The 26763-nt window shown below is 42.4% G+C and overlaps 1 protein-coding gene across 2 annotated transcripts in view; it reads right to left on the minus strand.

Moving 5' to 3' along the window:
* Window positions 1–552: 552 nt before the first annotated feature.
* The window catches only part of TFRC (transferrin receptor), a 32040-nt gene continuing 5829 nt past the window's right edge, over window positions 553–26763 (minus strand). The window contains exons 3-19 of one of the 2 annotated variants that reach the window (XM_017863997.1): window positions 25499–25700; window positions 24284–24479; window positions 22100–22249; window positions 21487–21589; window positions 19556–19669; window positions 18166–18264; window positions 17656–17795; window positions 15547–15704; window positions 14321–14440; window positions 12870–12955; window positions 12598–12661; window positions 10810–10877; window positions 9076–9134; window positions 8788–8869; window positions 6083–6304; window positions 4582–4722; window positions 553–3451 (exon numbers count right to left, since the gene is read on the minus strand). In XM_017863997.1, coding sequence (XP_017719486.1) covers window positions 3209–3451; window positions 4582–4722; window positions 6083–6304; window positions 8788–8869; window positions 9076–9134; window positions 10810–10877; window positions 12598–12661; window positions 12870–12955; window positions 14321–14440; window positions 15547–15704; window positions 17656–17795; window positions 18166–18264; window positions 19556–19669; window positions 21487–21589; window positions 22100–22249; window positions 24284–24479; window positions 25499–25700 — 2247 coding nt within the window. In that variant the 3' untranslated portion in view covers window positions 553–3208. Of the gene's footprint in view, window positions 3452–4581; window positions 4723–6082; window positions 6305–8787; window positions 8870–9075; window positions 9135–10809; window positions 10878–12597; window positions 12662–12869; window positions 12956–14320; window positions 14441–15546; window positions 15705–17655; window positions 17796–18165; window positions 18265–19555; window positions 19670–20317; window positions 20436–21486; window positions 21590–22099; window positions 22250–24283; window positions 24480–25498; window positions 25701–26763 lie in introns of those variants that run through there. The other variant, XM_017864006.1, reaches the window with a different exon arrangement.

Genomic DNA, 26763 nt, shown 5'->3' on the forward strand with positions numbered 1-26763 from the left:
ACTTAGAAGCAACAAGATTACTTAGCAAGTAGGTGAGCTAGATAAACTGTGGTAACTGCAGACAACAGAATATTGTTCTGTGCTAAAAAGAAATGAGGTAACACATCATGAAGACATGGAGGAAACAAATGCTATTGCTTAGTGAAAGAGGCCAACCTGAAAAGGCTATATTCTGACTCCAACTGCATGACATTCTGGAAGAGGTAAAATTACGGATATCTTAAGATCTGTGGTTGCCAGGATCTTACAGAAGAGATGGATGAATGGGCAGAGCACAAGATTTACAGCAATAAAACTATTCTGTAAGCTACTAGAATGGTATTACACATTTGTCAAAAACCGCAGGAGAACAAACCCTAATAGAAACAGTAGACTAACGGCGCTGACGGCGCGCCCACGCAGGCTGCCCATTGTAACATGCCGCTGTGGTGCAAGGTGCTGGCAGTCATGGAGGGTGTGTACGTGGCAGAAACGGTGGGTATGTGGGAATTCTGTTTAATTTTGCTATGAGCCTAAAACTGCTCTTTTTAAAAAATTTATCTAAAAAGCAACTCAGTGTTTAAGTATTTTATTAAATCAGGTAAGGAATCTCCACATTGTTGCACATAACAGCTTTTATACAATGATAAGGACATATCATTTGTTTACAAAGAAAGTCTAAAATTTCCACAACATTCAAAGAGCTAACACAGTAAAGGTCATGCAAGTTCTAGAATAGCGAATCATGACAGAACTCACTAACTGTATCCTTTACCTCCAAAAGGCCCATCTCCTTAACGAGAAGACATCTGAAGACCAGGAGCTTGTCACGAGTCTGGTATTTCATTCGGGAAGAGTGAGCCTGTTACCACATATTGGCTTGACAGGAAGTAACTCAACCCTACTATAGAAGAGGGTTTTCTGAAGAGACTGACTGCTGCAAAACGTATGCCCTTTATTCATGTTGTGTTACACTATGAGTATGTCACACACTTTAAGTATGTAAGCGTAACAACCAAACCAGGAATCTCGGCTATGACCTGTTCACATAGCTACACTAAACGTCAGTCCAAGATAAAAGAGGAGACTAAAGATAAAACTGAAGATTAAAGAGACTGTGAGTAGTGAAACGATTCCAGTGAGGCTGTAAATCTAGGTGAGTTACACTAAGAACCTCAAGAGACCCCTATGAGCCTCTTCCTAGGAGGCAGTTTCAAACTGCCCTATGACAAACAGCTGATGGTCACGTTTATAACGATGGTTCACTCATGTAGCTTCAAACTTATTCATACCTACATTTAATTTATAACCACGAATGGGTAGGCAGACGTGTCAAAGATCTTCTGGGGACTCTCCCTCCCCACACCCCCCAAACCTCCTATACAAAGTCCCCCTGCTTTAAGTCAAAAGGCCAATTCTGGATTAAAACTTGTCCGCACTAAGTTTACAGGAGGTAACATGCAAATAAGGTGATAAAGTTAAAATGACTTGTCAATAGCAAACATTATAAATGTATGCTACTATCCCATTAAGTAGAGGACCTGGAGAAACCACAAAGATAACAAAAACCCACGTTAAATTTCAAATTTTGTAGTAATTTCATTTTACAGTGGTTGAATTTACCCACCAAATGCTTAATGACCACAAAATGTTTCTGCAACTAAAACTAAAAGAGGGAATTATAGGAGTTGGGAATACATGTTAGATACTAACGATCTTCAAGCTTTGAAGATGTCATTGCATGAAGAAAATTATGGGAAACACTGCTCCCGATAATTACTTACACCCTTCAGTGTAACATATGGAGACCACTGTCTCCGATACAGACCCTGTGGTAGGTAAAAACTACCTTGTTCTTTATACATTATGGAAGACACTGCTCCCGATAATGTGTTAGGATTGTGACAAAGGTACTGGAAATTTTGCAAAATGGGAATTAGAGTTATACCTTGGATAAACTGAGCTATAAAATTGTGCAGGAGTACTTCCACAGCCTTTAAGTGACATTTATTTATAACTTGGTCACAATTCATTGCATTCAGGAAAACTAGCATTCTTATCTGGTCAGTGCTCACTTCTTAGCAACCCCTAATTAAATTTAATTCATCTCTAAATCTTAGCTTCAACGTTATTCAATTACATTTGGCTTGCGGCTGTTTTCTAAAACCCCTAACTATTGACCATAAATGCAAAACTTCCAGTATCTGTTGAGTTTTATTAGCAGATGCTGCTTTTATTTAAAAAAACCGACAGTATAACTGTCATAATTATGGAAGGCACTGCTTCCGATAATTATATTCTATAAAAAAAAACACCATTTATAGTGAACTCTGTCACTGATAAATAAACAATAAATATCTCAGTGCCAAAAGGACAGAAGGCTCTCCCCTAAGATTAACACTCTGGCCAAAGTTTGGCAGTGTATTATTCTTTGAAGTCTGACAAACAGAGTCTGCAACTAAACACCTGAAACTGGTTGTCTTTCAATGCGCTTTGGAAGAAACAAACATAACAAAGAACTAAATGGAGGCTTATGGGGGAAGGGACAGAGGAAAAGAAAATATACTAAGTCTTTGGCTTCTGGTCCCCTCTTTTCATAAATGACATTGAGGTTAACATATTAAGGCCTTATTCCTGCACTCAACAGTGGAGCCTCATTTGATCCAGCAGAAGGACCTCCATTTCAGACCTCACTGGCAAGAAAACAAGCCCATCTCTTCTGAAAGTTAACTGTTTCTTTCAGGAATAAGGAAACCAGCTACATTCCTTCAGGAAAGGCTTAGATCTCATTTGGAGAAGGTCTTTCGACCTGGTGTCTCCTATCCAGCATCAAATGAAGTTGGAGGATCACTCGAAGTAAACGACCACTTATAACCTTCAGCAGAGACCAGCCCTTAGGGTTCACAGCGATCATTTACACAACTGGTTTCTGACATTTTCATTAACAACAACAGGAAAGAGGCAGTTACCATTACACAACACTCACGATTCTAGAGAGAGGGGAATATTCCATCAGGGACATTTTTTAAGTGGTCATTCACTTGAACTTGAAGGACAGGTTGTCTACCCTGGATTAAAAGCTGCTGCCTAAAGACATCTAGTAGTACCAAGATGATGGGATGGAATTTTAACATCAGGTTTTGAAGCCCTACTGAAAACGTAGCACAATCAGCGCGAGTCTAGAAACTAGACTATCCTGCTGTTCTGATGTAAGCTACGGGTATCACATTTAAAACTCATTGTCAATGTCCCAAACGTCACCAGAGAGGGCATTTGCAGCTCCCTGAATAGTCCAAGTAGCGAGAGCCAACTGGTTTCTGAACAGCGTTTCATTAAAAGCACTGTTATTTTGTCTACGCAGTTTCAAGTTCTCCAGTAAAGCTGACAGTGTGTGAGAGCCGGAGCCCCAGAAGACATGTCGGAAAGGAGACTCTTTTGGAGACACATAGGGTGAGAGGAAGTAATACTCCACCTATAAAACAAAACGTCAGGCAATTTACACTGTCCTGTGACTTCTGTAGTAAAACAGCTGTTCACTTCAAATGTAAAATTTCCCAAATTAAGAATGCTGATCACTCTTTTTTTTTTTGAGACAGAGTTTCTCTGTTGCCCAGGCTGGAGTGCAATGGCACGATCTTGGCTCATCACAACCTCCACCTCCCGACTTCAAGCAATTGTCCTACCTCAGCCTCCTAAGTAGCTGGGATTACAGGCATGAGCCACCACGCCCGACTGATTTTTGTATTTTTAGTAGAGACGGGGTTTCTCTATGTTGGTCAGGCTGGTCTTGAACTCCTGACCTCAGGTGACCTACTTGTCTCAGCCTCCCAAAGTGCTGGAATTACAGGCGTTGAGCCACTGAGTCCAGCCAGCTGATCAGACTTTCTATAGCAGAGTAAGGAAAAAAGAATGCTGAGAACCAGGCCAATGCTAATCTTCTAAGGTTAAAATTCTAAAGGAGGCTGGGCACAGTGGCTCACGCCTATAATACCAGCACTTTGGGAGGCAGAGGCCGGTGGATCACCTGAGGTTGGGAGTTCGAGACTGGTCTGGCTAACATGCTGAAACTCCGTTTCTACTAAAAATACAAAAAATGAGCTGGGCGTGGTGGTGGGCACCTGTAATCACAGCTACTCGGGAGGCTGAGGCAGGAGAATCACTTGAACCTAGGAGGCAGAGGGTGCAGTGAGCCAAGATTGTGCCATTGCACTCCAGCTTGGGCAACAACAGTGAAACTCCGTCTCATAAATAAATAGATAGATAGATAGATAGATAGATAGATAGATAGATAGATAGATAGATAGATAAATAGTTTAAAGGAAACTGATTCATTTTACAAAGGAAAACTTTAAATGTGTTCAGATTCTTTTCCCCATTGGAGCATACCCGGAAGGTTTACAGCAAATCTCTTCCAAGAAGACTAGGTTTGTCCAAGGTCTGAATGAGCAGAAATAGAAAATGACAGCTAAGCCATGAATGCTCCCTTCTTCCCTTCCTAAAGGAATTCTAGCTCCTAGAGTTTGTCCATGCTGCGGAAGTGGAAGATTATCCATTAAAATTTTACACATACTTTAGTTCCTCCTTTCCCAAAAGTTCACTTACTCTCATGACACGATCATTGAGCTTCTTCATGACAAACTTGTCCGTTTTCTCAGCATTCCTGAAATCTGTTGTTAGTCTGGAAGTAGCGCGGAAAAAGTCTCCACGAGCAGAATACAGCCACTGCAAACTCAGGCCCATTTCCTGAAACAGACATTCTTCGCTATGAGCGGTTTTGTTTCTAAGGATGCTCTTTTGCGTGCCTTTCTAATTTAACGTGTGTTAATAAGATTCTGATAAAAGGAACTCGCAGATAAGCTCAAGACTCCGAAAGCACCTTGCACAGGGTTCCAAGCTCTATAGACTGTGATATACACTCTATTTCAGCCCAGCATGTAAGAAAACCATTCTCATTAAGAATTTAAACATAATTATACAATCCTATGTACTATATTGTTTCCAGTTCAATTCTCCTTTTGGGGGAAAACTTCCCTATAGGGGAAAACATTGTGGTTCAATGTACTTCAGGATCGTTATCTCCATCTGGTAAGTTCCATTTTCAACAGTTACAATTCGTTTCAAGAAACAAATAAGTGGCCGGGTGTGGTGGCTCACACCTGTAATCCCAGCACTTTGGGAGGCTGGGGCGGGTGGGATCACATGAGGTCAGGAGTTTGAGACCAGCCTGTCCAACAGGGTAAAACCTCAGCTCTACTAAAAACACAAAAACTATCCAGGCATGGTGGCACACACCTGTAATCCCAGCTACCTGGGGAGCTGAGGCAGGAGAATTGCTTGAACCCGGGAGGTGGAGGTTGCAGTGAGCCGGGATCGTACTATTGCACTCCTGCCTGGGGGACAAGAGTGAGACTTTATCTCTCAAAAAAGAAAAAAGAAAAAAAAGGAAAGACAAACATAAAAAGATTTGGTTATCAGTGATTTACTTCAATTAAGATATCTGTTAAAAAATCAACTCCTAGTACCATAAAACCATCTGGAGGCCACTTAATATTAATTTTATTAATTTATTTAGAGATGGGATTTTGCTATGTTGCCCAGGCTGGGCTCCAGTAGTTCTCCTGCCTCAGCAGAAGTAGCTGGGGCTACGGGCGTGCACCACCTCACCCTGCTTATCAGTTTCACTTAATGGAATATTTGAATTTTAGATGCACGGGATCAATATGAGACAGAATCCTACTAGCTGTGCTGTCTTTCCATCCATGTCATGTCTGAAACACACACAGCCCAACTCCTGGCTGAGATCGTCATATTCTGTGACGGGCTGCCTGGGAGATGTGAGTGACAGAAAACCTGACACTGCTCTAGATTCTGAAACACTGCTGAGCTCTGTCCTAGGTCTGTAACCCACAGCCTCCCAACTTCTGTCAAACAAGTTACAAATTCTATGTAAAATTATACCTCCGTTCACTTTAAAATGTACTTTGGCTACAATCATCCTTCCACCCACCGGGAACACAGAGGAACACATCACACTTCAAACTACTTGACATTCAAGTAGTTTGACATTCCAAGCAGTAAAAACATACTTGGAATCAGTGCTCACCTTTACATCTGCTCTGTACTGGTTCAGATCCCTCAAAAACAAAAGCAGCTGGCTGTTGTACCTCTCATAGTCCAGGTTCAATTCAACATCATGGGTCAGTTTAATCACGAACTGACCAGCTACTTCTGCCGCTGCTCGTGCCACTTTGTTCAGCTCAGGAATCTTCTCCACCAGTTCCTTATAGGTGTCCATGGTAGTGCCCAAGTAAGGATAATCTGTGTCCTGCAAAAAAAGCAAGGCTATGGCACTCACGTGAGTTCTACCAGCAAAAGCCTCACATTCTGGCTTCCCCATCGAGGTAAGTTACTATAGCTCCCCGCTTCTTCTAACATATCCCCACCCCAATGTGATCTCGTTATCTGCTGCTTTAAGTACATTCTTGCTACTTCTCTGAATCTAACCTACTCCTAGAGTGACGACTTTCTTCCAGGTTCTACAGAATCCCTGTTCTATCGTATCATATGCCTTGAATAGATTTCTAGCCAAATTCCTTAAGGCTGCACGTCTTCCTCTCTGGGAAGTTTGGACCTTTATCATGGAAAAAGAGAACATACATGAAATGTACCTTGAGACAAGGTCTCACTCTGTCACCCAGGCTAGCGTGTGCTGATGCAATCCTGGCTCTCTGCAGGCTTGAGCTCCTGGCTCAAGTGACCCCCCCCCGCCTCAGCCTCCCAAGAAGCTGGGACTACAGGTGCCACTGGGCAGCTTAATTAAAAAAATGTTTGTAGAGATATAGTCTAGGCATGTTACCCAGGCTGGTCTCACTCCTGGCCACCTCAGTCACCCAAGGTGCTGGAATTACAGGTGTGAGCTATTGCCCCCAGCCTGATGAAAATGCTGTTCGGCTGGACTGTCCAATAGGTAGGCCACTGCTCAATCACTCAAGAAAATCAGCCTCGTTTTTTTGTTGTTGTTAGACAGAGTCTTGCTCTGTCGCCCAGGCTGGAGTGCAATGGCGCGATCTCAGCTCACTGCAACCTCTGCCGCCTGGGTTCAAGCGATTCTTCCACCTCAGCCTCCTGAGTAGCTGAGATTATAGGCATGTGCCACCACACCCAGCTAATTTTTTTGTATTTTTAGTAGAGATGGGGTTTCACCACATTGGCCAGGCTGGTCTTCAACTCCTGACCTCAAGTGATCCACCCACCTTGGCCTCCCAAATGCTGGGATTACAGGTGTGACCCACCACACTCATTATTAAAACTCATACTTAAAGAAGTTTTAGCAATAAACTCAAATGCTAATTAAGCTAATTGAGATTAACAAGTCTATATTAAAACTGATAATGACGGAACATGCAATAATTACATGTGTATAACTCTTTTTTTTGAGACAGGGTCTCGCTCTGTCGCCCAAGCTGGAGTGCAGTGGCTCCATCTCAGCTCACTGCAACCTCCATCTCCCAGGTTCAAGTGATTCTCCTGCCTCAGCCTCCTGAGTAGTGGGCTTACAGGTGCCTGCCACCACATCCGACTAATTTTTTGTATTTTTAGCAGAGACAGGGTTTCAACATTTTGGTCAAGCTAGTCTCAAACTCCTGACCTCGTGGCCTCCCAAAGTGCTGGGATTAAGGGAGGAGACCACCCCTCATATTGTCTTATGCCCAATTTCTGCCTCCAAAGAAAGAAGTAGAAACTAAAAGGCAGAGGCAGACAGCCCAGCGCTGGACGACCCCTGACCTAACGGGTTATGTTGTCTGTAGATTCCAGACATTGTATGGAACAGCATTGTGAAAATCCCTGTCCTGTTCTGTTCAAATTACCAGTACATGCAGCCCCCAGTCACGTACCACTGCTTGATCAATCACAACCCTCTCACGCCGAACCCCTTAGAGTTGTGAGCCCTTAAAAGGGACAGGAATTGCTCACTCAGGGAGCTTGGTTTTTGGAGACGTGAGTCTTGCCAAAGCTTCCGGCCCAATAAAGCCCTTCCTTCTTTAACTCGGTGTCTGAGGGGTTTTGTCTGCGGCTCGTCCTGCTACAGGATTATAGACGTGAGCTCCCACGTCCGGCACTTGTGTATAACTTCTTAAAACATTTTAAGCACTCCAGTAAACTTGGTCTCAAAGTTGATACAAGAAGATCCATGACCAGGTGCAGTAAGTAGCTCTTGCCTGTAATCCGAATGGTTTGGAGGCTGAAGCGGGAAGACTGCTTGAGGCTGCAGTGAGCCATGATTTGGCCACTGTACCCCAGCCTTGGTGACAGAGCAAGACATCATTGTCAAAAAACAAACAAAAAAGAACCCCCCAACAACTAAGATACATGCAAAAGCAAAATGGAGTCACTAGTGTTAACAAAAATGCAACCCTGAAGAGAAGGATCTCACCCTTCTATGTCTGATAACAAGGACTAAGGGTTTTGTTTTCCTTTTTACAAAAACTACAACCTTACAGAGGCCACTGCCACCTTGCACCAAAAAAATTCTCTTGTGAGAAAGTCTGCCGAGCAACTGCCTGTAAACCTTGACTGATCTTGGTAGTCAAGAATAATTACCTCAAAATAACTATGTCATCCTTGTCATTTGTCCTTTAAAACCTTGTTTTCCTTTACCTCTCTGAATAAAGCACATAGTTGACGATAGCACAGGCATTCCCACTGCAATGTCCCATTTCCAAATAAAGATCATTTCCTTTCAGAGCGCCTCTCGCCATCTGTCATTTAAATGAACTGATGTAATGCTTTTGAGCTCCTCAGACTTACCTCACAAAAACAGAAAGAAACTGCTGGGATTCCAGAATACGCAAGGAAAGGGAAAGCAGCATTGTCTAAAGTGAGCTTCTCACTGCAAGAAGAAAGAATGTGTCTTTAGAAAGTTTTTTAAAGAAGACTGTTCTATCATGCTAGTCCTCACATCCAAAAGAAATTCTTTAGTTGAGTATCTTTAGGTGCAAGTAAGCCCACTGCAAGGACAGATTTGGATTCTACCGGGCACAGGAAGCAGAATCTCCGCTTTCCTATTAGTTTGTTCATTCACTTTTCTCAACTTACACTTTGCTGGCCCAGTTGCTGTCCTGATAGAGAGATCGCCCAGTAACTGGATGTTTCACCTGTAAGATAAGAAATTATCATTAAAACTAACCTTTTGGAACTTATTTATTCAGGCCAGTCACTAACATGTTACTCTATAAAAATTTATAAATAGAAAACTTGTATTATATCTTCTTGAAAGGAAATTATTTATGACAGTTAAAACAGTCTCAATTTTAAGTTACTACTAACTAGGCTCATGTTTTCAGTTCCTTTAGTTACGGTTAGGAAAAAATGTTTACTTCTTAATTAACATTTTAAAAGTGGGCCTAGGCCAGGTGGGGTAGTTCACACCTGCAATCCCAACACTTTGGGAGGCCAAGGTGGGAGATCACTCGAGCCCAGAAGTTTGAGACCAGCCTGGGCAACAGAGCAAGACCCTGTCTCTTAAAAAAAAAAAAAAAAAAAAAAAAAAAAAAAGCTGGGCACAGTGGCTCACGCCTGTAATCCCAGCACTTTGGGAGGCTGAGTGGGAGGATCACATGGTCAAGAGATCGATACCATCCTGGCCAACATGGTGAAACCCCGTCTCTACTAAAAATACAAACATTGGCCAGGTGTGGTGGTGCATGCCTGTAATCCCAGCTACTCGGGAGGCTGTGGCTGGAAAATCACTTGAACCCAGAAGGTGGAGGCTGCAGTGAGCCAGGATTGCTCTACTACACCTCAGCCTGGGCAACAGAGGGAGACTCCGTCTCAAAAAAAACACCCAAAAAACCACGGTGGCATACCCACAACTGTAAAAGCCCTCTTCAGGCTCCATAATCCTATCTTGTTTCTGGTTTCTTCCTTCTAGTGCATCTTTTTTTATTTTATTTTATTTTATTTATTTTTTTTTTTTTTGAGACGGAGTCTCGCTCTGTCGCCCAGGCTGGAGTGCAGTGGCCGGATCTCAGCTCACTGCAAGCTCCGCCTCCCGGGTTCACGCCATTCTCCTGCCTCAGCCTCCGGAGTAGCTGGGACTACAGGCACCCGCCACCTCGCCCGGCTAGTTTTTTTTGTATTTTAGTAGAGACGGGGTTTCACCGTGTTAGCCAGGATGGTCTCGATCTCCTGACCTCGTGTTCTGCCCGTCTCGGCCTCCCAAAGTGCTGGGATTACAGGCTTGAGCCACCGCGCCCGGCCTCTAGTGCATCTTATGCCACCAACCTAACTGGTAAATTCATTATTGCCTTGCTTGAGATCCTATAATCCCTAGTATCCCTTTGGATAAAAGCCAACATCTGCTGTCTGACTTGTATCTAACTTCACTCACTCCAATATAGTCTCTAATCCCATTAAGCAAATGTTTTCTTTCATATGCTGCTCCCTCACTCAAAACTATGGCAATTCTTTATTCAATGAATATTTCGTACGGCTGTCTCAAAGTATAGTTCAAGTTGATTTCAGCCTTCCTTAGCATTGTAACTCTACAGACAATTCCCTGTGGGCACCTGCACTACAGCTCAGGCCTCATGGCATTTTGTTATATATTCCTAAAGAGATGACATATTTTTTGAGATTGCAGCCCTTCATATACCTCCTCATCTCATATGGTTCAACAGGCAAGTATCTCTTTAATAATGCTGCTATAGAATTTATTCTCAATTCCTAGTTTTTGTTACTGACTACGGTTTTACATATCAGTGTTTTTTATCTCAGGTCGATTCAACAAAAACTTAAGTCATACATTTTTGTAATGAGGTATATACTCACATCTTGCATTGTTTTCTCAATAAGCGTATACAACAATGGGCTGGCAGAAACCTTGAAGTTGCTGGTACCTGAAAAGAAATTATTTTATCATTGCCCCTCTCCACTCCAGTAATTTTCACACTGCTACTTCTACAAGTACTTGACAAATAAGACAGTAATCTAGATCACTGGCCCTACGCAACAGCTATCCTATTCATCAAGTAGACAAAAGTAATTCTGGTATCAAGTTCTTTAGCAACTATGATAACTTGACTCAAGTGAGGCTCTTACTAATCCTTGAGTTTGCATACTATAATCCTAGTGATCTTTTTAAAAATATCAGCAGTTTTAGGTTCAGCAGCAAAATTAAGAAAAGGTACCTAGAGGTCCCATAAATCCACTGCCCCATACATGTGCAGCCTCCCCATTAGCAATTTCACATTTGACTTTCTGGTTCACCCAGGTTAGAGCTACAACATGCTTGCTATACTCAGAGTTTAGTTTCTTCTCACCTCAAAATAGTCCAGACTTATGGTCCTAAAACTTTAGTGCATCAGAATTACCTGGAATGCTTGTTAAAGTTTTTTGTTTATTTGTTTGGGTTTCTTTGCTTCAGGATACTTTGTCCTTAAGAAAATAACAGGTTTTTATTCCCCAAGCGTTGCCCAAAAAAAAAAGCCCAGTTTTTTTGTTTGTTTTTTTGAGATGGAGTCTCGCTCTGTCACCCAGACTGGAGTACAAAGGCACCATCTTGGCTCACTGCAACCTCTGCCTCCTGGGTTTAAGTGATTCTCCTGCCTCAGCCACCTGAGTAGCTGGGATTACAGGTGCCCACCACCACGCCCGGCTAATTTTTGTATTTTTATAGTAGAGATGGGGTTTCACCATGTTGGCCAGGCTGGTCTCGAAATCCTGACCTCAGGTGATCCGCCTGCCTTGGCCTCCCCAAGTGCTGGGATTACAGGTGTGCGCCACCATGCCTAGCCAAAAAAGCCCAGTTTTTAGACCAACACTCCCATTTCTGACTCAAAGGTCTGGGGTGGACCTGAAAGTTTGCATTGTAACAGTTCCTGATGCTGCTGATCTGGGGGCCACATTGAGAACCACCCACTGCTCTAGACAAGGCAATATGTGTTCACTGTGTAACTTGACTATTTAAAGGAAGGTTAAGATACAGGCTGAGGGCAATGGCTCATGCATGTAACCGCAGCATTTTGGGCAGCTGAAGTAGAATGCCTTAACTCAGGAGTTTGAGACCAGCCTGTGCAACATGGCCAAACCCCACCTCTATAAAAAAAATTAGCCAGGTGGCTGAAGTGGGAGGATCACCTGAGCCCAGGAGGTCAAGGCTGCAGTGAGCCAAGATTGTGCCACTGCACTCTAGCCTGGGCAACAGAGTGAGACCCTGTCTCAAAAAAAAGCTTCCTTCCACTTCAGAGTAGTTTACCCGGCCAAGCATGATGGCTCACGTCTGTAATCCCAGGCCGAGGCAGGCGAATTGCCTGAGGTCAGGAGTTCGAGACCATCCTGGCCAACATAGTGAAGCATAGTCAATTTTTTGTACTAAAAATACAAAAAATTAGCTGGGCGTGGTAGTGAGCACCTGTAATCCCAGTTACTCGGGAGGCTGAGGCAGGAGAATCACTTGAACCTGGGAGGCGGAGCTTGCAGTGGGCCAAGATTGTGCCATTGCACTCCAGCCTGGGCGACAAGAACGAAACTCCATCTCAAAAAAAAAAAAAAAAAAAAAAAAAAAAAAAAAAAGTAGTTTCCCTGAATTCATAAATAGCCAAAGAAAGGGATACTTACCAAGCACCGCTTTATCCAGATTAATATAAGTGAAAGCCTTTAAATGCAAGGATGAAAGGTATCCCTAGAAGAGAAAACACTAATAAGTATAAATCTGTTTATTTATCACATACAGTAGCAATAGGGATTCATTTTCAATTCTGGACTCTATTCAGACTAAGCGCAAAGGCAAAAATGGTAAAATCAAACCTATAAGAACTTCATTTCTGGAGGAGAGCCCGAGCCCACAAGCTCCGGTGCCCAATATGGGAATAGATGATGATAAAGAATACCTCTAGCCATTCAGTGGCACCAACCGATCCAAAGTCTCCAGCACTCCAACTGGCAAAGATAATGCTCCTGCTGGGCTGAAACCCATCTGAAAGAGAAGAAAGTTAGCTTGATCTTGGGAACGGTTATACACGGGCAGGGATGGAAGGTATCCCACTTCAGATGAATCAGAAGGTCTAACTCCAAGATAGCAGATTCCAAAACCTTTTTTTTTCTGAGCCAAAAAAGAAAAAAAAAATACTAACAAAATCTTGGAGACTCCAGGTGAAAGAATAAAAGAACAGGAATAATTTTTTTTTTAAGTAACCTACAAAGAGCCATACAGGAGATCTGCAAATAAGATTGTGAGTACATAGCAGGGCCAGTCGTCAGTCGCCCTTTTACAATTTCATTCTTTCAGTTCCTTAACTTCTGGACCCAGAGATCACTGAAAACAGTGTAAGCATGATGATGCACATCTTGAGAACAATTTGCATAAAGTAAATCAAAACAACATTGGATTTTTTAAAAATAACTCTAAAATAAAATAAAAATTCACAAATTCAAGTTATAAGAAGAGTTTGCAGAGAAACTACATTTGTGACAGCGCCTTTTGGGGATACATGTATCACTGTCCTCCATCCCACCCACTTCCCTCAGTATTTTTTTTCCTCCATTAATGTACTCTGTATTGAAGATAAGCATTGCAATTTGCCCTGTGACCCAAAGATTCAAGAATATGATGATTTTGAATGTGTGGGTGGGTAGGAGTGTGAAAGAGTGGCAAGCAGGACAGAAAGGCTCAAAAATAAACAAAAGAGGCGGGGCACGGTGGCTCACTCGTAGCAGTTTGGGAGGCTGAGGCGGGTGAATCACTTGAGGTCACGAGACCAGCCTGGCCAACATGGTGAAGCCCCATCTCTACTAAAAATACAAAAACTAGCCAGGCATGGTGGTGGGCACCTGTAATCCCAGCTACTCAGGAGGCTAAGGCAGGAGAATGGCTTAAAGTCAGGAGGAGGAGGTTGCAGTGAGCTGAGATCGTGCCACTGCACTCCAGCCTGGGCAACAGAGTTAAAACTCTGTCTCAAAAAATAAATGAATAAACATAACAAAATTCCAATAGCTGTTAGGTCTCAGTACATGAGTATAGAGGTATGCTACTGCTTTCCAATAGATTACTTAGGGACTATGGTCCGCCTTATCATGCTGGATACATCAAACTAAGCACTGGGGCTCAATAATCCACTGTCTCAAAGAAACTGGTGATTTTCAGCACAGCTAAGACATTTTATGGAAAGCTGTTTCAAAGAAAAAGGCAGCTACAACAAAAGACAATCTGCCTTGTATTTAAGAACTAGAGTCTAGCAGGAGGGAACCACAGGAATGCAGGCAAAGTAAGCAAAGCACAGTACAACATCTAGAACTGTATGTAGTGCACCAATATTCAAAGGAACCAAAATTTGTACTCTACCTTTTAAGACCATATCTGAGAACATCTGGGCAAGTTTCAACAGGAGAGCTGTCCCTACACTGGATTTTGCAGCTCCGGGGCCCCACGCATCTCTCTGGGCCCCAACTATAACATAGTGATCTTTAAAAACAAAAGAGGAAGAATTTACATAATAAGCTTCTAAACTTTTCTACAATGTGCTCATCAGTAGAAAGGTAAAAGTGCAGTATATGTATTAAGAATAAAAGCACCTTACTTCAAATCTGACTAAAACTCTAGGAATTAAAATTCACATGAGAATATTAATTTTACTTTACTAGTAGAGCTACTTTTTTCGGACACTACTAATTAAATTTACTGACTTCTTAAGTGAAAGAATAAAAGAACAGGAATAATTTTTTTTAAGTAACCTACAAAGAGCAATATGGGAGATCCGCAAATAAGATTGTGAGTACATAGCGGGGCCAGTCGTCATTTTCTTATTTCTTAGCTGGTGTTGGCTATTTGAGTGCATTTAAACTCAACTCTAGGGACTGGCAAACTACAGCCTGCATACCCATTCATTACGTACAGTCTATGCCTATTTTCTTGCTTCTACAGAGTTGAACAGCTAAAACAGAGACTGTATAGCCTGCAAAAGGTTTATTATCTGCCCCCTTAAGAAATTTGCTTATCACTGGTCTAGTCAATAACTTAGAATAGATTTTCTAGTCACAATGGTCAATTTTTAACAAGATTTCCTAGGGCCTGATTACCTCCCAGTAAAACTGACACATAGGCCAGGCGCAGTGGCTCACACCTGTAATCCCAGCACTTTGGGAGGCCGAGGCAGGCAGATCACCTGAGGTCAGGAGCTGACCTCATAGAGCCTGACCAACATAGAGAAACCCTGTCTACTAAAAATACAAAATTAGCCATGCATGGTGGTGCACGCCTGTAATCCCAGCTACTGGGGAGGCTGAGGCAGGAGAATCGCTTGAACCTGGGAGGCAGAGGTTGCAGTGAGCCGAGATCGCACCACTGCACTCCAGCCTGGGCAACAAGAGTGAAACTCCTTCTCAAAAAAACAAAAACAAAAACAAAAAAACAATTCACTTTAGGACAGATAAGATTAAGCACTTCATAAAACCAAGTCAAGCCAGCATCGTACACCCCCTCCTTCTCTAGCCACATCCTTAAGAACAGCAAAGAAAACAACAACAACAACAACAAAATAAAAAACCAAGGGGGATGGGGGCGGTCTTTACCTGGTTCTACAAAGCCTTTAATAACTCCAAAGATGTTAAGAATTTTTGTCTCTTTCAGCACATTGCTCACCGTGAGCTTCACACTCTTGTTTTCCGAGGTTACCATCTTACATGTAGAGTCTGTTTTCCAGTCAGCGGGACAGTCTCCCTCCATATTTCTAGAACCAGAAAGCAGGCATAAGTTCTGAGTTATTGTTCCTTGCCCAAAGTTTACTTCTGTCTAGTGAGGTTCTAGACTGAGAGGACATATAAACAAAACTTACTCTAGGGCAGGCGCAGTGCCTCACCCCTTTAATCCCAGCACTCTGCGAGGCCGAGGCAGATGGATCACAAGGTCAGGAGTTCAAGACCAGCCTGACCAACATGGTGAAACCCCGTTACTACTAAAAATACAAAAATTAACTGGGCATGGTGGCGGGTGCCTGTAATCCCAGCTACTCAGGAGGCTGAGGCAGGAGAATCGCTTGAACCTTGGAGGCAGAGGCTGCAGTGAGCCGAGATCACGCCACTGCACTCTACCCTGGGCAACAGAGCAAAATTCCTGTCTCAAAAACAAAACAAAACAAAACAAAAACCAAAAACAAACTTACTCTCTAGTGGTGAACCATTTGTGTCTTACTTTGATCTGGAGGCAGCCAACTGAAAACCACGAATTCCTAGTTTAAGCAATATTTTACAAAACTTCTAACTGTCCTCCTCTGACACATGCCTTTCTGCCAGACACAGTTATGTAGTTTGTATTTGGAATACATACCAAGATGGACTCAAAATGAAGTTCTTTTAATATATAAAAGGATATTAATACATTTTTATGTTTCCCAACTGTCACCACTAATAAGGATAGTATACATTCTTATCTCAGTTATAAAAAATATTCCTTAGCTGGGTGCAGTGGCTCACACCTGTAATCCCAGCACTTTGGGAGGCTAAGGCAGAATTCCTTGAACCCAGGAGGTGGAGGTTGCAGTGAGCCAGGATCACACTACTGCACTCCAGCCTGGGCAACAGAGTAAGACTATCACAAAAAAAAAAAAAAAAAAATCCTATGCTTCCCCGTCTAATTCCTCTGTGTTACCCCAAATAATAGCTGTTCCTAAGGGGGCTTAATTACACAAATATAGGTTGAAACATTATTACTCCCCTACTACATAAGGGTAAGATGCGTCACTGGCTTCACAGGTTTGTTATGACTTGTAGGTGGTAAGTAGAATGAGTCAACAAAGATCACCTATGCTAAATGCCTCTTAGCATTATCAATGGTCATAGTACGTTACACACTCCTTCCTATGCTAACAGGCCTCTTAGTATGATCAATAGTCATGGTATGTTACACACTCCCTCCCCTATGCTAAAGGCCTCTTAGCATGATCAATAGTCATGGTATTTCACGTACTCCTTACATACAGACGTTCTTCATTTGAGACTATCAAGTAGAATATATTTTCACTATCCAATTATGTTAAAGAAACAGGATCAGAGAGCCTATGTCATACAGGAGATAAATGCTTTCATAAAGGTCTGAAATTCGATCTCTATCCTATAACAACAGGAAATGAGAAATATGTCCACATCCAAATCAAAACTAATGCTACGTCCTGTAATGGAACTGGGCTGTTTTTAAAGAGGAACACTAACACTACAGGGAGGATATCCAAGAGCGCGCCATGACCACAAATGGTTTCTCTGGAAACCAGCATGAGAAGTGAGGCTTCTCAACCTACAGGCAAGGAAACTGGAATCATCCCGTGTTGCTTAGAAGAAAAATCCAGACAAATGGATGTTTCAGGGAGTAGGATTTTATCCCAATATGAATTCTAACAGATTCTCTCCACTAACTGAATGGGTTGCCATAGGAATCGTGCCTCAGCACAGAAGTACTCAAGCAGAAGTTAAGCCAGGAATCTTGCACAAGGAAGTCCAAAGTCCATTATTAAGATCTCTTTATAGAGAAAAATTCATTTTTATCTGTACCAAGGTAACAGCTAACCATCTTCCAAATTCCCAAATGTGGAAAATTTTAATCATGTTTAACATTTTAATCAACAAATTACCGTTCTTCCCTAACCATAAAACCTCACCCTGCAAGACAGCTGTCAAATAAAAACTTACCCAAACAGCTTTTCGGCAGCAGCTCTGGAGATCGTTTGGACAGGTATATTAGGCAATCCTGACGACTGAGATGGTGGAAACTGAGTGTGATTGAAGGAAGGGAATCCAGGTGTGTAAGGGTCACCTGTTCCCAGATGAGCCTAGGAAAACAAAAGAGCAATTCGCTCCATCACATACTTCCTCAAAAGTGGTGTAAGATTCAGATTTGGTATAAGGCTGCAGCCCAACCTTAGTTTACCAACTTAAAGCCTCAAAAATCTGAGTGGCTCTACAATGTGACTCCTGTTTTCATGGCACGTGGAAATTCTCAGTTCAAGGCACTATTGATAAAGTACTTTTACCAACAAATAATAAAGCCTCAAAGTCAATGTAATCTATCTTCTTGCTTACTGCTAACGCCCTCCCAGAAAAAGAGCACTGAAGGAAGACACAGTGCTATTTCTGCTAATATAGGAATCCAAGAACAATTCAAAAAACTCAAAACGGCGATTTACTCAAGAAATAACTCACATGGCCGAAGAATGAAAGGTCTGCCTTAACAATGGGAAATTTAGTCCGGTCCATATATATCAAGACACCAGTTGCATTTAAGCTTTCAGCATTTGCAACCTAAAAGAAAACATATAAAGCTCAGAAAATGAAAATCTGATCATACGAAATGAGAATACATCTTGGGCATTATGCTAAAGGCCAAATGGTTACAGAGGACTAAACTTATAACACTTCCAAATATTTCAAATTGTTTATCTGGTAATATGTTAATTGTTTCCTGAAAAATTAACTCACTTGTTTGCAAAGTAAGAATAACGGGCCGGGCGTGGTGGCTCACGCCTGTAATTCCAACACCTTGCAAGGCTGAGGCAGGCGGATCATGAGGTCAGGAGTTTGAAACCAGCCTGGCCAACATGGTGAAATCCCATCTCTACTAAAAATACACAAATTTGCTGGGCTTAGTGGCAGGCGCCTGTACTCCCAGCCATTCGGGAGGCTGAGGCACGAGAATCGCTTGAAACTGTAAGGCAGAGGTTGCAGTGCGCCACTGCACTCCAGCCTGAACAAAAGAGCAAAACTCCGTCTCAAAAAAAAAAAAAAAAAAAGAATAACGAAGGCCAGGAGTGGTGGCTCACGCCTGTAATCCCAGCAATGTGGGAGGCCGAGACAGGCGGATCACCTGAGGTCAGGAGTTCAAGACCAGCCAGGCCAACTTGGTGAAATCCCCCTCTACTAAAAATGCAAACATTAGCTGGGCGTGGTGGCAGACGCCTGTAATCCCAGCTACTCAGAAGGCTGAGGCAGGAGCATCGCTTGAACCCGGAAGGCAGAGGCTGCAGTGAGCTGAGATCACACCACTGCACTCCAGCCTGGGCGACAGAGACTCCATCTCAAAAAAAAGAAAAGAAAAATAACAAAAACCCATCTAAGACAACCAGTTTTTGGAGTCCCACTGTCACCCAGGCGGGAGTGGCACCAGTCACATCTCACAGCCTCCAGGGCTCAAGCAGTCCTCTCACCTTAGCCTCTCAAAGTGCTGGGATTACAGGTGTGAGCCCTGCCACTTCTTTAAAAATGCAGAAATCACCACTGTCCTTTGATATGTTCCAATCTAGTTCCTTGTGTATGTTTAGCTATTTATTTTCCTTTTTATAAAACATGCTTTTAACTGTATTCTGTATATGCATAAAACTGAGTTATACAGACAAATGGCTTTCACTTAGGCATTTCTGATTAGAGAAGTGGAACTTATTTGATTTGTTTAGCACTTTTAATAAATTGTATTATCTGGTATGAGAGTTTAAGATTGCTGGTTTTCAGAATGTAAGAATATTAACAAGAAATATAATTTACCTGAAGAGTAAGGTACCAAAGTACTGTATTGAATATTATAATAACCCACACTCACCTTTTCTGCAAAGGTGATTTTTCCTGCTCTGACAATCACTATAGATCCATTCACAGGAGAGTCTAAATCCTCAAAGTCTTTTTTAGTACCAAAATTAGCATGGACCAGTTTACCCTAGAACAAAGACATTAGATTTAATGAGCATTATGGTATTGGAACAGCTCTAAAATCTTGAGACAGAAGAGTTTTATAGATCAAACCTAAGACAGGCAACCCAAGTAAGAGATAAAAGGAGTCCAAGGCCTAAAAAAGACATGAGTTGTAAAAAACTTTATAATTTTTAGGTCAGAGGTATTAGAATAAAATCAAGAGTTTTAGCCTCCTATGTCTTTCATGCTTTTATCCCACACTGCCTTTCATGTAAAGGGTATTTAGATTAAAGAGGCCTATGTAGACTGGTCATGGGACTGGAGGCCTGGAACAATCTTCGCCTTGAGGACATCATAGAAAGAGGTTTTAACTGAAAGACCTGACAATACATCTGTCCCAAAATTAAAACACCATCTATTACAACAAAGTGACTTGCATACACCAACTTTGGATGTGTCATTATGTTCCTAAGCTAAGAAGAGTCCAGATGAACAGCTATAAACAGACACTAACGCCAAGCACCTGAACACAGAAAGCTGGAAGCTGAAGAAAAATCTTCAATGTTCTTTAACAGAACAATCTACCATCTCTAAACTCCTGGCTTACAGGCAGCCAGGCAAAGGGATAAAGCACAAGTATCCAGAAAGGCAAGGAATCACCGTTGAACTGCACCTGTCTCGAAAGGTGTCCACTGGAGACGCCCGACGCACCAATGTGATTTTTTTTGAGCCGAATTTCGCTTTTGTTGCTCCTGCTGGAGTGCAATGGCGCAATCTCCACTCACTGCAACCTCCGCCTCCTGGGTTCAAGGGATTCTCCTGCCCGTCTCCCAAGTAGCTGGGATTACAGGCACCCACCACCATGCCTGGCTAATTTTTGTATTTTTAGTAGACTTCAACATGTTGGCCAGGCTGGTCTCTGACCTCAGGTGATCTGTTTACCTTGGACTCCCAAAGTGCTGGCATTATGGGCGTGAGCCACCACGCCCAACCACAAATGTGATTTTTAAGCTGAAAATTATTCCATCTATCTGTTCTCTATTTCTGTGTTAATTTGACTGTATCTGCCTAAGTTTAAAAAGATCAAGGGCTGGGTGCAGCAGCTTACTCCTGTAATCCCAGCACTTTGGGAGGCCGAGGTGCGTGAATGGCTTGAGCCTAGGAGTTTGAATTCAAGACCAGACTGGTCAACATGGCAAAACCCTGTCTCTACCACAAAAAAAATATAATAATCATAATCATAATAATAATAATAAAATAAAAAATAAAAATTAGCAGGACGTCCCAGCTACTTGGGAGGCTCACTTGAGCCTGGGTGGTGGTGAAGGTTGCAGTCAGCCAAGCTCACGCCACTGCATTCCAGCTAAGGCAAAAGAGTGACACCCTGTCTCAAAACAAAAATAAAAAAAGATCAAGCATTAATGAATCAAGCTAAGACTAGGCCCCAGCCAAGATGGCTATTTAGATCTGTCCCCACAGGGAGGATATGCATTTGTTTAGCAAATACAAATGTATGTCAGCCATTCTCCAAAGCTCTGCGACATGGCAGTAAATAGAACTAACCCATGGTTCTTCATCTGGCTCACATTCTAACGGAAACAAAGGCATAGATAATGTCAGGTGCTATCACTACCATAAAGAAAAAATAAAGCAGGATATGGGGAAAGTGATTAGAGAGAGAAGACATTGCATGTTGACTGTGTCATTAGAGGGTTGAAAACCAAAATATCTCATGATAATTTACATTTTACAAGTAAATATGTAATTCCTAAGAACAGAAAAGATGAGTTTTGAATAATTCAAGAGGGAAAAGCATCTCATGCACTGTTTTGCCTTACTTACAGTAACTGTTGCAGCCTTACTATATGCCACATAACCCCCAGGATTCTCCACCAGGTAAACAAGTCCACCATTCTTATCAACTATGATCACCGAGTTTTGAGCACTGTTAAAAAGATGAAGCCTAAAGTCATCCTTTCTAGAAACACAATAGCTTACATTTAGTATGTCTTGCATTATTTGGCTTCAGGAAATTTACCTCTAAATCTTAAGCCTAATTTTTATTTTAAAAGCCTTTGGGCCACATGTGGTGGCTCACGCCTGTAATTCCAGCATTTTTGGGAGGCCGAGGTGGGCAGATCACCTGAGGTCAAAAGTTCGAGACCAGCCTGGCCAATATGGTGAAACCCCACCTCTACTAAAAATACAAAAATTAGCTGGGCATGGAGGCGTACACCTGTAATCCTAGCTGCTTTGGAGGCTGAGGCAGGAGAATCACTTGAACCCAGAAGGCAGAGGCTGCAGTGAGTAGAGACTGTGCCACTGCACTCCAGCCTGGGCGACAGAGCAAGACTCCGTTTCAAAAAACGCCACAATAACAAAAAGTCTTTGCTATATTTAGCACACCTGGAAATAGCTACTTGTATAAAAACAAGTTTACCATCTTTCAACATACCTGTCTTTGACCTGAATCTTAACAAAATGCTGATCACGCCAGACCTTGCTGAGTTTAAATTCACGCAATTGATTTTCAATATACAATGCAAGATTTTCATCTTTTTGAGATCCAGCCTCACGAGGAACATAGGAATTTTCATTCAGCAGCCTGGAGGAGAAAACGTCTTTTACCTGAACTTAAGTTTAATTTAAAATAAGCATTTAACTCAAGGATTGAACAAATTGTTTTGAAAGCAAAATATTATCCCTCATAGTTTAGATAAACGAACTGTGACCCAACACTTTTAGATTGACCAGAATAACACAAACTAAGAAAAAAAAACTGTGCCCCAAATTGTATAACTTCACAGCTTCTTTACCCACTATAAAGGACCCCTTCAAGAGCCTCATCATAACACAATGTATCTGCTGAGGGGAAATGAGTAGCTTCCAGGAGATCTACTATAAAGTCAATTATAAAATCTAAGATAGTACTACTGTGCTAAACTGGGTGCATGGTTTCAATTTTCACCTACTTGTGAAGCATTTCTGAATACCCTGAAGCAAAGCTGCTCCTTGGCCTGATCTCCCATCGTTCTTTCTATTTACTCAGCTTATTCTCACATGTTTGTGGGGTGGACTATACTCTCACTTCATCCATAATGTCTGGTGTACAGTAAATAAGCACAAAAGCATCAACTAGATGAAGTAGAAAATGCCATAACTGAAGACTAAAGAATTATAGTACCACGGTAACTACAGGAAGCTTGAAAAAAGGAAAAGAAAAATTTATTATTTGCACAGAGGCATGGATGTACAAGATAGTAAAACTCTATACGGACAAGTGTTACAAGCTCTTAGAATCTGTCTAGCATGCTTTCTAGCTTTTGCCAGAAAGCCCATTAAAAATAAAATATAAAATAAAAATCCGGCCAGGTGCGGTGCAGGAGGGTCACCTGAGGTCAGAAGTTCAAGACCAGCCTGGCCAACATGGTGAAATCCCGTTTCTACCAAAAAAAAAAATTAGCAGAGTGTGGCAGCACAAGCCTGTGATCTCAGCTACTCAGGAGACTGAGGTAGGAGAATCACTTGAACCTGGGAGATAGAGGTTGCAGTGAGCTGAGATCGTGCCACTACACTCCAGTCTGGACAACACAGTAAGACTCCATCTCAAAATAACTAAATAAATAAAAATAAAAATCTAAGGACAGACCAGCCTGGAAGACATGGTGAGACTCTTGTCTCTTAAAAAAAAAAAATGAGCTGGGTGTGGTGCTGCGTGCTTATAGTCCCAGCTACTCAGGAGGCTATGGTGTGGGGATCGTTTGAGCCTGGGAGGTTGAAGCTGCAGTGAGATGAGATCGTACTACTGTATTCCAGCCTCCACCAGAGGGAGACACTGTCTCTGGATACTTATTGGCCTATGGGTTAATGGGTGAGTATCAGCAGAAACTAAGAAGCGCTAGAGACTTAAGTCAGGCAGTTAAATTACCCATGATCTAGAAGATGAAAAAGGCTACTTCTGGCATGTATTGCTTCCTATAAAAGACAAAAGCTACTGATGTCCTTGTCAACAAAGCAGAGCTTAGTACAACATTATAAGAGGTTAAGAAGAGCCAGATGCGGTGCCTCACGCCTGTAATCCCACCACTTTGGAAGGCCAAGGCGGGCGGATCACGAGGTCAGGAGATCAAGACCACCCTGGCTAACACAGTGAAACCCTGTGTCTACTAAAAACACAAAAAATTAGCCGGGCGTGGTGGTAGTCGCCTGTAGTCCCAGCTACTCAGGAGGCTGAGGCAGGAGGCAGAGCTTGCGGTGAGCCGAGATCGTGCCACTGCACTCCAGCCTGGGCGACAGAGCAAGACTCCTCAAAAAACAAAACAAAACAAAAAAACAAAAAAGAGTTTAAGAAGAAAAATCAGAGCCAAAGAATGACAGCAAGCAATGAGCTACAAAGATCGGGAAAACATCAAGGGCCTATGAATTTTTTAAGAAAAAGGAGACTCCCTAGAAGGTCTACCTTTTTTCCTACCAGTATGGTTTCAGTTCTTTACAGGCCCCTCACCCTCTTTAGCTAAACATGGCAAGTCTTGTCTTCTCTGAAAAGCCATTCCCACAGTGTCACCATTATTGTTTCCCTGCGGCCTATCATAATTCCTGAATTACTTGTCTAGATACTTGCAAAGTAGCTCACGCTCACTTGATGGTGCTGGTGAAGTCTGTGGTGTCCAGTTTCTCTGACAACTTTCTCTTCAGGTCATCCCAGTATAAGCGAGATGCTGCAGGGAAGCCCTCTTCCGGCTCCTCCCTCACTGGAGACTCGGTTCCTGCCAGTCGCTCACACTCAGTTTTTGGTTCTACCCCTTTACAATAGCCCAAGTAGCCAATCATAAACCCTAAAGAGACAAAGTTCCAGAGCTGAGCTCAGATTTTCACTTGTCATCTATCCCTGTTAACACTTTTCAGGTAAGCCTTGAAAATACTGGTTTTCAACTTCTAAGTAGTTTTAAAGTATATAACGCATCTCAGTTTTGTATCCTTTAAGCCATTGAATAAATTGTGTGCTAGCTTTATTTCAAAGAGCTACCTATTCAAAACATAGGTGCTTTTTCCAAAAGGCCTCCTTGACACATCAGACTGAGCTTCCACACCACCAGTATCCTGTGTATGTTTCAGTGTAACATTTGTTTCCTGGTGGAGTGGGAGCAAACAAAAAAATTCATAAGTAAAAAGAAAACACTTGCTCGTCGTACTGAAAGAATTCATGGGTCTCTCTTTCCAACCAGACTAAATTCAATGACAGGTATAGAATCTACTCATGATTGTCTTCCTAGCGGCACTTAAAAAGGCACAAAGTGGACGGGTAAAGTGCCTCGTGTCTGTAATCCTAGCACCTTCGGAGGCCAAGGTGGGCAGATCACGAGGTCAGGAGTTCGAGACCAGCCTGCCCAACATGGTGAAACCCCGTCTCTACTAAAAACACAAAAATTAGCCAGGTATTGTGGCGCACACCTGTAGTCTCAGCTCCTCAGGAGGCTGAGGCAGGAGAATCGCTTGAACCCAGGAGGCAGAGGTTGCTGTGAGCCAAGATGACGCCACTGCACTCCAGCCTGGGCAACAGAGTGAGACTCCATCTCAAAAAAAAAAATTAGCCAGGTGTGGTGGTGAGCACCTATAGTCCCAGCTACTCACGAGGCTAAGGCAAAGAATCGCTCAAACCTGGTAGGCAGAGGTTGCAGTGAGCCAAGATGGTGCCACTGCACTCTAACCTAGGCAACAGAGTAAGACTCTGTCACAAAACAAAACAAAACAAAACAAAACAAAAAGGCACAAAATAACCATATGCTAAGCTGAAATAACAGACTTCCCAGAGTTGGTCATGGAAAATACTGAAGTTTGGAATGGTCATTCTTACCAATCAAGAAAAAGATGATCACGGCAATAGTCCCATAGCAGATATTTCCATTACACCTTTTTGGTTTTGTGCCATTGGCCTTTGTGTTATTGTCAGCATTTTCTTCTTCATCTACACCAAGTTTCATCTCCACATGACTGTTATCGCCATCTACTTGCCGAGCCAGGCTGAACCGGGTATATGACAATGGTTCTCCACCAAACTGTTTTGGGGAAAAAGACATGATGAAGAACAGGCACAGGAATGTTTAGGAAAAGCTTGCTTAGGTATACGCTTGTTATTGGGCCATTACTATGACTTGCTATGTATTCCTCAGTGTTTTCCTTTCAAACCAACATTCTTCCCTGGGCCCAGTCAAGGGCTAGTTCACACTGGTCTTCTCAGTCAGTCTTTCCTTTTCTGTAAATGGTTTTTTGCTTTTTTTTTTGAGACAAGGTCTCCCTCTCTCTCTCAGGATGGAGTGCAGTGGTGTCATCATAGCTCACTGCAGCCTCAAAATCCTGGGCTCTACTGATTCTGCCATCTCAGTCTCCTGAGCAGCTGGGACTAGGGGCACAAATCACTTTAGGATACTATGCAGTAACCCAGACCATGACGCTGGCAGGAGCCAGGGAACAAGAATAAAACAAGGTTATAAATAAGCAGAAATTCTGACTAAGCATAAGATAGAAGACAGAAAAGAGAGAATAGGCCAGACACAGTGGCTCATGCCTGTAATCCCAACACTCTGAGGGGCCAAGGCAGACGGATCATTTGAGGTCAGGAGTTTGAGACCAGCCTGACCAACATAGTGAAATCCCGTCTCTACTAAAATAAAAAAATTTAAAAATTTAAAAATTAAAAAATTAAAACAAAACAAAACAAAACACCAGCTGGGCATGGTGGTGCACGCCTGTAATCTCAGCCACTCAGGAGGCTAAGGCACGAGAATTACTTGAACTCAGGAGGCGGAGGTTGTGGTGAGCACTCCAACCCGGGCAACAGAGCCCACGCTGAGACTCCATCCCAAAAAATAAAATAAAAATAAATAAATAAATAAAAGAGAGAATCGAGGTCTAGATAGTGTGTCAAGAGTTAGGCTCCTTTTCATCATGTCCTGGATGGCTGTCTTTTCTGTATGTTCTTTCAGCTTTCACTCATACTGTCTACTCAATGTTTCTTAAAATTTCATTTTTTTTTTATAGAGATGGGATTGCTATGTTGCCCAGGCAAGTCTCAAACTCCTCAAGTGATCCTCCTGCCTCACCTCCCAAAGTGCTGGGATT

Source organism: Rhinopithecus bieti, unplaced genomic scaffold, assembly GCF_001698545.2.
Source record: "Rhinopithecus bieti isolate Rb0 unplaced genomic scaffold, ASM169854v2 scaffold_3471, whole genome shotgun sequence".
Lineage (NCBI taxonomy): Eukaryota > Metazoa > Chordata > Mammalia > Primates > Cercopithecidae > Rhinopithecus > Rhinopithecus bieti.